The 11,363-nt window shown below is 45.6% G+C and overlaps 2 protein-coding genes across 7 annotated transcripts; one reads left to right on the top strand and one right to left on the bottom strand.

Moving 5' to 3' along the window:
* LOC128816102 (oxidative stress-responsive serine-rich protein 1-like) lies at positions 1-5,946 on the bottom strand. 4 transcript variants are annotated; one of them, XM_053993393.1, is made up of 4 exons: positions 5,863-5,946; positions 3,476-3,592; positions 1,556-1,669; positions 1-809 (listed from the first exon to the last, which is right to left on the bottom strand). In XM_053993393.1, the coding sequence occupies exons 2-4, from the start codon at positions 3,553-3,555 to the stop codon at positions 122-124; spliced, it is 882 nt and encodes a 293-aa protein (XP_053849368.1). In that variant the 5' UTR covers positions 3,556-3,592; positions 5,863-5,946; the 3' UTR covers positions 1-121. The 4 variants fall into 4 exon arrangements, with proteins under 4 accessions (XP_053849368.1, XP_053849367.1, XP_053849369.1 ...); XM_053993392.1 differs by lacking the exon at positions 5,863-5,946 and adding an exon at positions 5,762-5,855; XM_053993394.1 differs by lacking the exon at positions 5,863-5,946 and adding an exon at positions 5,327-5,534.
* Positions 5,947-5,965: 19 nt separating this feature from the next.
* Positions 5,966-11,063, top strand: LOC128816099 (oxidative stress-responsive serine-rich protein 1-like). Of its 3 annotated transcripts, none has more exons than XM_053993388.1 (4): positions 5,966-6,028; positions 6,917-7,037; positions 8,674-8,784; positions 9,430-11,063. In XM_053993388.1, exons 2-4 carry the CDS (start codon positions 6,961-6,963, stop codon positions 10,112-10,114), a joined length of 873 nt encoding a protein of 290 aa, XP_053849363.1. In that variant the 5' UTR covers positions 5,966-6,028; positions 6,917-6,960; the 3' UTR covers positions 10,115-11,063. The 3 variants fall into 3 exon arrangements, with proteins under 3 accessions (XP_053849363.1, XP_053849362.1, XP_053849364.1); XM_053993387.1 differs by lacking the exon at positions 5,966-6,028 and adding an exon at positions 6,192-6,302; XM_053993389.1 differs by lacking the exon at positions 5,966-6,028 and adding an exon at positions 6,314-6,334.
* Positions 11,064-11,363: the final 300 nt, after the last annotated feature.

The raw sequence follows: 11,363 nt of genomic DNA, 5'->3' as shown, positions 1-11,363 counted from the left end.
TGAGATGCAAACAAGTGTTTTTATTGCAAGCACAGTGAGCAGGGAGTGGGTTGCATATTCACATGATGTGCCTGAGGGCAGATTTAAACCAGCTGCCCTTCTGGTTTTAGTGCTGTTGCTGTCAGGTGTACATCATTTCTGCCATGTGAGACATTTTCTTTGGAATATACAAGTAATACTCCATGTATCCCGAAAGATCTTCGATTGTCACATCATCCACAAAGGCCCTGGCTTGCTCAGAGCAAGAGCGTGGAGAACTTGAGGGAGTTCTTGATGGCAAAGGCTGGGAGTGATCCTCAGAAACCATTCTAGCAGGTGCCAGTGGGAGGGTGTTCTGCAAGCCAGAGAATTTGTACACTTCCATATCTTGCCACAGTTTGCACTGACAGGTTTTATCTGCACATGCACACGGCTCACTTGTGTTCAGCTTGGACATAGACTGGAAGTCAGAAAGCTCTGTAGTCTTTAGGCCTGTTTTGGATACTGGAGAAGCTGCAGCTGGAGAGCTCTCCTGTGTGTTCTCTGATGTCAACTGTGCAGCAGAAACTCCCAAAGACTCCTCAGCTCCCTTCTGGCCAACGTCCGGAGCGACGCTGCAGCGTTCGTGTGCACAAGCTTCCTTTGGGACTGGCATCCCAAACCCACTGCTGTCCTCCTGGCCATCAGCCTGGCTCTTCTGCACCAGCTGGCTGCACGTGGAATGTGATTTTGTGCTGCAATGGATAAACTTTGGGGGATGAAGAATTGGAGACTTGGAACGCCTGCGACGCTGGGTTCTCACAACTCCTCTTGAGGGTTTCTTCACAGACCTGCAAGGGAAAGACACAAAGGGAATGAAGATTCATCAAAATACTTATTGCTGAGTTAAAAGTAACACTGGGCAAAATCTCTCCTGCATTTATATTGCATGCATGAGCTTTAGGTTTGGAGTATTTGCTCAGATTAGTCTGCTGTCTTGGAACTTGACTTAGTTCTAGACAAGCAGTTGTATAAAATATAAAAGGAACAGCACAGAAATGCATCCGAGAGAGTGGGCTTTAAAGGTCAGAAAATGAGTAAAGCATGTGAGACATGACAAAATAATCACTACAAGAAGGACAAAGCACAAGAAAAGAGCACGAAACTAATGAATCAAGGGTAGAGGATGGTTTTGTTTCAGATGAGCATGAAGTTCTGCAGATTTCTCTAGAAATCAGTTCTTTATTTTAATCTAGTTTTCAAGGCACAACGACAGCTTCTGCAGTGTCAAACAATGATTGAAAGAGATGCATTCATGATTGTCTGATTCAAAACCAGCAGCTCACATTTGCATTGAGAAATATCTACAACGTTTAGCCACCTATGAGTGACCAGCATCTCCTTTCACTTCACCTAACTTAAAGAACTGCAGTCATATATGAAGTGAAAAAGCTGGTGTGAGTATTTTATAAAGTTCTTTGCTAAAGACAATTCAGGTCTCTTGTTTAGAGGGGCACCAACTAGAAACTGTCTACTTAATATTCCTTTTCAATGCAGTATCGTTGGAAATAGTCTGATAATCCCAAGCTTCTCTTACCCATGCCAGGTTTCCTTAGAAGCACATACATTCTTAGGTTTGGTTTCATCTGCCACTGTTCTAACTATTGCTCTGGGACTTGTCCCATCACCCACAGAGAGAGAAGTGGTACATCTGTGAGAGACAGAATGAAGAGTTAACAGCCTACACTGGTTAGCATTATGATTATGAAAATAAACCTTTGTGCATCTTATTTCCCAGAAAATACTGCTCCAAATCATTTAGAATACACCTTCAAAGACCTGCCCACAAAGACCCAAATCAGAAGGATGAGTGTTGACACGCTCCTATGCCCAAGGTTTGTGTAACAGACCCTTCGACCGAGAGATGCCGTTCACAGCTCCGCTGCAGAGCCAGCCCCACGTGTCAGTGACAAACACACACAATGGCCAAATCTCAGCTTCCCAGGAGAGGGAAGGCAGAAACACCACCACTGAAGAAACACGTCTCTTTTTCCAGAGACAAATAAGCCATTCTTTCCTAAAAATAAATGTTCTTTGGACATAAATAGACTTTGTTTAGCTGAAGAACACTTAAGCCTCTGTCTAACATAGCCTGTCAACATAAGCTAAAACTCTTCATACTCCTGCAAGTTGAATCATTTGAGCCACAGAGTTGTGTCAGACCTTCAGCTTCTATTCAAGGCAGGGGCCTTAGTAGATTTACTAAATTTTTTGGGGCTATGAATTCATTCCACATTCCCATTTTGAAGGACTCACAATAACCCAAGAACAATTCTTTCAAGTTCTGACTTCACATATTAGACTGGAAGTTCCAAGAAAATTATTTTCCAAATCCTATGCTAAATCAGTTTGTACACAGGACGGATTCCCTGAAAAGTGAAAATGAGTTCCCACACACTAATCTAGGACGGGGTTAAGAGAATCCAGACTATTAATAAAACTAATTTCCATTTAAAGGACAATGAATACAGAACATAAGATGAAAAGGACCTAAAAACTCCAAAGTAATCAACTATGCCCAGCTGGAGGATGGTACTAAAGATACTGAAGAAATGAGAGGTAATTAATTACTAATGAGTTTAATTAATATAAACAAAAGATAACTTTAGAAGCCCATCTACTCACAATCTCAGCTCTGTGCTAATTCCAGTTACCACCTTGATGCTGCCTTACCTACCCTTTCATTTCAGTGACAGTGTAATTGCATCACTAACAACAGCTTATGGGATCCCAGATTCTACAGGTAATATGCAATGGTGCACATTTGTCAGCAGAAAAAAAAGCATTATTATATGGAAGCCTTCCTTTATTGAATTTCCAGTAAAAATTATCATTACCAACAGAAGACACGTGGTGCTTGTGTTCTGCCACCTGGGACAGTGAAGGTGAGTGCCATGTGTCATATCTCCACAAACCATGACAACACAAAAAGCATTCCTTCCCATTTAGTGATTCTGATTATAAATAGAAATTTTGTGACAGCAATGAAAATAGTTTGTGTGGGAATCATGCACTGAATCTAACGCTCTCCCTTACTGACATGGAAAGAAAGTTTCTCTCCTGGGAAAAGATCTGATTTTATTCTCATGACAGGCCTTCAGAACCACGGTAATAGCCTAACTTCAACAGCAGAGTTCTAGTCCTATGGACTCTAGTACTGGTAACCTCTGGCAGCCAGATTCATGCCAAAATTCATTTCAAGCACATTGTCAGCTGATCATGATTGTGAGGTTTCTTTCAAACCTGCTGCAAGCTGACAATAACCAAACAATTTACAATTCCTTAAGAAGTGTAGTCTGCAGGTAGTGAATTTATTTCAGTCTGTTTAACTACAATGAAAGCTTTCTGTCCCAAACCTTTTGCAATTACCTCATTCCCTCAAATTTCACAGCAAGGGTGTTCCCTTTGAGTCCATTTGTAAGATGTTAGGTCTGTGTCTCCCTGTGGTGTTACTCACCCAGCTGTGTCAACTCTCAGCTTTTTGAATGCTGTCTGCAGGCTTTCCTCTTCTCCATCCTTAGCTTCTGATTTCATCATTGGGATGGCCAGGAGGTGATGGAATTACCATGTACTGCTACAATCAGAAAAAAGACACATGAAAATAAGGGCCAAGTCCTTGTTAAAAACATTAGTTGCCCAGCAGCACCATAATACATGAAAATAAACTCAAAATAGCACACTGAGCACACAAAGCTGAGGTCATTCTAGTAGAACATTTTTGAAAGCTGACTCAGAACAAGCTTTATGATACCCAAGAATGAAAGGAACAGTCTCTTGTACAACTGCAGGTGAATTAACAAGTCAAAGTCAAATTTAGTGTCAACAGCATCTTGCACATACATTACAGCCCAGCCAGACTCTTCCACTTGTCTTACAGTGCTACCAGAATAATTGTAGAAGAGGTGAAAGTGAGAAGCAAAAACACTGTTAGAAACAATCAACCTTCTACAACTCTTCTTTCCAAATTTGGGACTCAGTGTTACACATGCACTTTAAAAAAAACCCAAACCAAGAGATTTTTCTTAAAACAAGATAAAGTTTTAAGCCAAACAGAAGTTTTTGACCTTATGTCTAGGTCCCAGCAACAGTTACACAGTCCTATCAGAACATGGTTACAAATAGTTGTTAAAATTTTCCAGTATCAGCTTGTGAACAAGTACAAATGCAAACAAATACAAAAAAAACAATCAGAAAGCCTTGCTTTAAATAAAATAAAAAAATCGGCTGATGTATTTTTTTTAATCTACCTTGGCCATCATTTAATGTAGCTACAAAGGACCTCAAATCTTTCTAAATTTGATGCTCTTTGGGTTTGCTGGAGGTCAGGCCCCAGTGGTGTATCCCAGGGACAGGACTGTCCAGTCCTGTTTAACATCTTCATTAACATCTGGATGATGTGGCAGGGTACCCTCACCACATCTGCTGATGCCACCAAACTGGGATGAATGGCTGAAACACCAGTGGGACCTCAACAGGAACCTCATGAACTCCAGCAGAAGGAAGTGCAAAGCCCTGCACAAGCTGTTTTTGCAGCAAGGAAAAGAACTCTCTCCTCACTGAGTCCGTTTTTGTCGGCAGCTCTGCAGCTCAGTTACTCATGCAGAGGGATGGGGATCATCTCTGTTCCCTCATCCTCTCATTGCAGCTGGGGTGGCAGCTCTCCCTCTCACTGCTGCTCTGCTGTGATTTCACCTGGCTGCCCTGGATTGCACACAGCTATTAATGACACAGAAGGATAATGTATCATAACAATTTCAAGGCACATGGTGTCCAATGAGTCAGACAGGGAGTAAACAGGAGAGGAAGCTTAAACACTGACAACATGATGCTCATCTGAGCAAGTTACTATTTCATATTTTCCCTTAGCCAATTATTACTGCTCTGGTGAAACAGATGGTCTCTACTTCACTTTTATTCCTTGGCCCCCAAGTCATCCTCAGATAATTCTTTAAAATGAAAAAAAAAAAAAATCAGGCTATGTAAGTTTGGTTTTTTTTTTTAACAGCAAACTCCTGTATTACATAGCCTTACCAGAAAGATGAAAGTAAAAGTTTTAAAGTCACTGTACATTACTCAAAATAGAGTACCAGTTTTTAGACTAAGTATTTTATTGTGCTGCCCTTCATCACCAACACTGCAAACCCTCAAAACAATGCAGAATTTATTTAGATAAAAGTCGCACTGGGTGACAACAAAGTATAAGCTTAAGCATTTTAGATGCACGCGCCAACGAGCACACACGTAAAAAAATCAATTACTGTGAAAACCAGCTAAAGCTTACCGTGTCAAAAAACACACTGAAACTTACGGTTTTTACCTGCCAGGAAAAGACACATCTTTCCTTTTCCATTTTATTTTCGGCTGTTTCCCAGCACCACCGCACTACAAGCCCAGCGGAGCGCGGTGCGATGGGACGAGGCACGGGCACGGCAAGGGGCGGCCACGGCCCGGGGGGCAGCACACGGGCCGCGGGACACGAACTTGTGTATGTTTAATTCTCGCAGTATTTTAACTCTGCACTTTTAACCGCTCGGAGTTCCCTCCCCAGCCCTTCCCGCCCGCACCCCGGCCAGCCCCAGCAGCCCCCGCCGCTGCCCCGCGGCGCGGCTCCGGGGCTCGGCCGTGACTCAGCACCGCCCCGCGCCCCGGCGAGGCTCCCCCAGCGCCCTCCGCCCTCACGAGGGGACCGGCGGCGGGAACCGCGCGGGAAGGTCTCGCCGCGGGGAGACGGGACGGCGCTTACCGGCCCCCGGCGGGAGCAAGGAGGACCCGCGCAGGGGACTGGGCTGAGGACGCGGACGGGATAAGGAGGAGGGCGGGCGCAGGGACGGCAGCGGCACTCACCGCGCTCCGCGGGCCGGGCCCGCCGCCTCCCGCCGCCTCCCGCCGCCCCCCGGAACCGCCGCCGCTCGCGCACGCGCACCCGGCGGGGCGGGCGGGGCCGGGGCGCGCCCCCGCGGCGGTGACGTCACGTCCTGTTGTGGTGCGCGCCCCGGGCAGGCGGCGGTGGGTGAGTGGCGGCCCCGCGGCCCGAGGGCAGCCCGGGGCAGCGGAGGGGCCGCCGCAGCGCAGGGGCCGCCGCGGGTCTTCCCGGCGGGGCGGCCGGGGGAGGTCCCGGGGCGGGTGGCGGAGCGGGGCCGGCGCCGGGCGGCCGCGGCTGTGGAGCCTCCGGCGGGCGCGGGCAGCGCGGGCCTGGCTCGGGCCTGGCGCTGGTCCCGGCCCCGCGCCCGTGCCAGCGGGGGTGTCACGGCGGGCAGTGCCCGGCCGCCCCCGCGCTGCTGCCGGTGAGAAAGGGCTCGGGAGGGATCTCAGCAAGGTGCGAAATGCCTGAAGGGTGGGCTCGGAGGGGAGAGTCCGGCTTTGCTCGCTGGTGCCTGGGGACCGGACCGGGGGCCGTGGGCACACACTGGAACGTTGTCTGAGCATAAGGAAACGCTTTTCTCTGAGGGTGGCTGGGCACGCGCTGTCCAGGGAGTCCTCCTTCTTGGGGTTATTCACAGGCTACCTGGACATCGTCTGGGAAACCAGTGTGGGATGGCCCTACCTGAGCAAGAGAGTGGCACCTCCAGGGATCCCTGCCAGCCTAAACCGTCCTGTGGCTCCTGAAACCTTTCTAAAGCATTGCTGCAGGTGCCATGCTCACAGCTCAAAGTTACGCAGGTTGCCAGGATCTGTGTTCACCCGTTGATAAAAAGACACTTTGATATTTCTGACACAGGCTGTGCTTGTTCTGAAAAACTCAGACTTTGGAGTTCACAGTGAAAAGCCCAGGGTGGGTCTGGTCAGAAGGCAGTGACACTGCCCACAGAAGAATGAGCACCCATCACGCTGTCAGTCAGTTTTGTACAGAGCACCTGTGTTCAGACCTCAGTATCAAATCCCAATGTCTGTGTTTCAGTTTATTCTATATGGCACGGTTGGTTACCCACTGAGAGCACATCCATGGACTTGGAAGCTAAAGATGAAGAGGAGGAGAGTCTACAAACAGCGTTCAAAAAGCTGAGAGTGGATGCAGCAGGGTAAGTGAGCAACAAAAAAGGCAATGTAATTCGTCAGGTTTCTATTAAATATTTGTATTTTTTCTATTATTTTACATTTCAAAAAGTAAAAGCCATTTGGTGAAAGGTTCTTTGCTCTCTCTGAACTGCATCACTTCAGATGAAATACAGTCATTATAACTGTCTAGTATGCAAAGCAGTATTTTATTACAGAGTAATTTTGACTAATATCCAACTGAAATCACACAGTGGCTGCATGGAAGCATGAAAAGACTCACCTAAAGCAGTGAACCCACTTTTAACTGTCACAGCTGTAGTCACCTGGTGTGATACAGGATTTGTTTGTCTGTCCCTCTAAACACTGGTGTGTGCAGCCACATTATAAGCCTTTATTTAGTGCACAAAATTTTGCTTGGAAGGCATCTGGACAGCAGCACCAACACCTCAGAGTGTGCTGGGGTGCCCAGCACTGGGAAGGGTCAGGCTGAGTATAAGCTCTGAGCATTCTGATTTCAGGGGTCTTTGTGGAGTAAAATGTTTGCAGACATTCTTACAATAAAAATTTACTCAGTAACATACTGGGTGTGTGATAATATGTAGTGTAAGAGCTGATAAAATTATGCAGTCTAACACTCTGAGACAGTTCACTTGAAGTCTTTTGAGAATTTACAAACACAAGAGGAAGTTTTATGTCGACAGTGTTACATTGTGAATTCATCCCCACCACCATCAACACTGTGAATTCAGGCCTTCCTCTGCATGTGGAAATATATTTTGCTTTGCTGCTCCTTCCCTCTACTTCAGGAGGTCTTCTGAGCACTGTGAAAAAAATAGCTGTTCTCTATCAAGGAACTGTGGTTATTAATCATAACGCTTTTGATGTAGTACCACTGGCAGACTGTGTGGGCTTTTGGTTGATTCCTGATGACATCTTAGGCATGAAAAGATCTTGTTTTTCAGGCATGTGTTGTGAACAGCTCAGATCTTGTGACTAATCCGTTAAGATCAACTTTGGGCAGAGTATTTGGGTTCTTTGCTAGAATTTCAGCCTCATTTCTTACAATTTCCCGTGTTCCAAATCACACCTGCAGCCACCATAACTAAAAGCACAGATTCATGTGCTGAGGCGTTTATGTTTGTCATCTAGACCTCGAGGGTCAGATGCTTTTTTCATCCCATGCTTATCTCAAAAATTTAACGAGAACTAAATAAATCAGCAATCTGTCCTTGCCTGTTGTACCTCCTCCACTTCTCCACGACTCCCCCTCAGCCTGCTGCTCCAGGTGCCTGACTTAGCATTTCAGAGGAGTAGGAGGCTATCTTTAATGACTATTGTCTGACAAGAATGTTTGGAACCTGAGTTTACGTTCCTTTAATGCATCATTGTAGTACAAAGAGGGCATGACATCAACCTCTGGGCATTTTGGCTGCCTTTCATTTCATCTCACCTATCTTTAGCCACTTGATGAGGCCAGTATAGTAAGAGGGGTTGTATAAATCGCTCTAAGGCCCTGTTTCTACCCACTGACCACAGAGGGAGTAAATGCAGCAAATTTGATGGGCTTAGCTGAGCATCCAAAGCACATAGGCTGAATGTGGGCCTCTGGAGCCGTATGTTCAGGCATTTCTGTGATGTGGCATTTCCCTTTTTACCCAGATGTATTGCAGCTCTGTCCGTGGGCGACGGGACCATTCTCAGAACAACGACAAGAGCAGCCATGGATGGAGCCAAGCAGCAGACTGTCAGCTCCAAGGAAGCATGGCATGGGTAAAACATGACACATTGAACAGTTGCAGGCTGCTTTCAGTGCGAATTGTTAATTAGTTGCTTGAAGATATCTTTCCTTTCTGTCACAGAATGTTTCTATAACTGATAAGTTGTTCTTTGATTTCAGCAAAGTTTTTAAAAACAATATTGCATCTTCTCTTAGAGAGGGTTCCCAAAACTTTCTTTTCTGTTGATATCATCAGTAGTACTTTTCTGCAAGTCTTAAACCTTTGCAACCCCCTCTCACCTCACTCTTGGGTTCTTTTATTGCTTTTGAAGTACCTGGATATTCAGTGTGACTCTGCCAGCACCTCCAACTGACCCAGGTTCTGCACTACAGTTCAATTTGGGATGACAGAGTATCATTTGCTTAAGGCAGAAGACTTGGGGGGAAGCACCTTGGATAAGAAGACTTGGGGGGAAGCACCTTGACTAAGGGTTCCTTGTATGTATCTTTCCCTTGGGGGAACCCGAATTTCTTCAGAGTCCTCCACGTTTTGTGTCAGAGATTGTAAGTGTCCAGACATCTGGTATTTCCAAGCAGAAAAATAATCTTGTAAAATGTTTTTAATCACATTTTAGAGCTTACTGAGCTGTTGTGTAGATTCTGGAGTTACCCACTTGCTCACCTGTTGAACCCTGCAGGTGTGTGAGGAAGCCTTCCCGAGGATCGGCGAGGGTCCCGCGGCGCCGGCGCTCCAAGTCTCCGGTCCTGCACCCTCCCAAGTTCACCTATTGCAACATGAAAGCCAACAGCCAGCTGAAACACAAACCCCAGGCAGACACTTCGAAGGGTGTCATCAGCTCAGATGTTTTTGTCCCAGCAGAACATGGTACGAAGGACGGGCAGGATTCTCACCTTGAGGCCAGTAACGACAGAACTGAACCGTTGGAAGCTTTCACCGCTGAAGAGCCTTTGCAGAAGCTGGAGGAGAATTGCCCTTCTCTCTGCTCATCCTTTGAGAACAGCTTGTGTTCTAAGCAAACCTCAGATTTCCAGTCCTTATCCATGCTTAGCAACGGCAGGCAGTGCCCCTGTACGGACAGGAAGTGCCAGTGCAAGCAGTGGCGCACCATGGAGGTGTACTCCTTCTCCGGCCTGCGGAGCGTCCTGTCCGAGTGCGAGAAGGCAGTCCTGGGGGTCCATGCCCACTCCCTGCAGAACAGATCTCCCTCTGGGACAGCCTCAGCAAGCTCTCCCAGGTCTTGTTCTGAGCAAGCTCGAGCCTTTGTGGATGACGTGACTATTGAAGATCTTTCGGGATACATGGAATACTACTTATATATTCCCAAGAAAATGTCTCACATGGCAGAGATGATGTATACTTGACTGTAAGCAATAGAGAATCCTGAAGCAGAGTTTGATACAATGGTTGGGCTAATTGCCTTGTCAGTGCCATGTTTTCACTGTTGTGTGTTTGATTAAATGTATCTTTGCCTCATACAGTTTAGTTTTCTAATAAAATGAAAAATTAAATATAGTTTCTGAGCTTAGTTCTAAAAAGAATGCACTAAAGTCTCTGAATACCTTAACAAAAGCACTCTAGATCAAATGAGCTCTGTTTGGTTTTTGGTTTGTGCTGTGGATATTGAAGCTCTGTATGCTGTTTTCACTATGTTTTGGAAAAAAACAAACAAAACCAAAAAAACTTTTAGTTTTTTTTCTGATATTTTGACGTGTTTGGAATGTTCATTCTTAATGTATCTCTGTACTTAGAGAACAGTTTCACAGCTACAGCTCCATCCTCTTTATCCTGCTCTAGAGAGAAGGATGAGAAGGCATTCAGCATTTTGGATAGGATGAATCTCCTTTCCTTGAACACTGGCTGGCTCCTTTTTTAGTTGGATCAAGTTGTGAATGCTTCTTCCGTACAATTTTTTTGGGAGGTCCAGAACGTGCGGGTGTGTACTTGGACCCTTCCTTAATCTAACTCGCTCACTCTTAAGCAGTTCTATTTTTCTGCAGATAAGTGAAGCTCTTAGAAGTAAAAATATATTTTGTTATTTGTGCTTTACAGGTGGAATAATTTGGGGGGGAGCGAAGCAGGCTACCAGGTTTTTTGGGCTGTGCAGTCTCAGAAGTGTAGAGGGTGGAACCATCTATACAGGATGTTTCTGAGCACGTCTGATACACAGAGTGGTGTGGAAAGGGGGTGAACAGGACGTGTGTATCATCCTGGCTTTGTGCTGTAGAGCTATGACATTCCTGCTGGTTGAAAATACTGCAATAAAAAATTCTTTTGCCGAGACTTGCATTAATAAATGTTTGTCAAAACCCAGCAACTTAAAGTCTGAATAATTTGGCACATATTCATCTTCCCTCAAGACCTTTTTAGTTTAAAAAAACCTAACAAAGCTCTGGTTTCAGTGTCAGCTGTACATCCTCAACAACCATGTCTGAGTAAAGTACTGTAACTTTTACTTACATGCTGAAAAATGAGTGGTCAGCAAGCCAAGGAGTCACAAGCAGTTGTATAAAAATGGATGAAAAGCAGATGTGAATAGTTGGCCTTGTATTCTGTGCTGGAGAAGGCTCAGACATTCATCTCAGATGATAATCACTGTAGATTTTCTTCTCA

Source organism: Vidua macroura, chromosome 17, assembly GCF_024509145.1.
Source record: "Vidua macroura isolate BioBank_ID:100142 chromosome 17, ASM2450914v1, whole genome shotgun sequence".
In the NCBI taxonomy this organism is placed as follows: Eukaryota; Metazoa; Chordata; class Aves; order Passeriformes; family Viduidae; genus Vidua; species Vidua macroura.
Note: the sequence above shows the minus strand (reverse complement) of the source record. Positions and strands in the feature narration are given on the sequence as shown.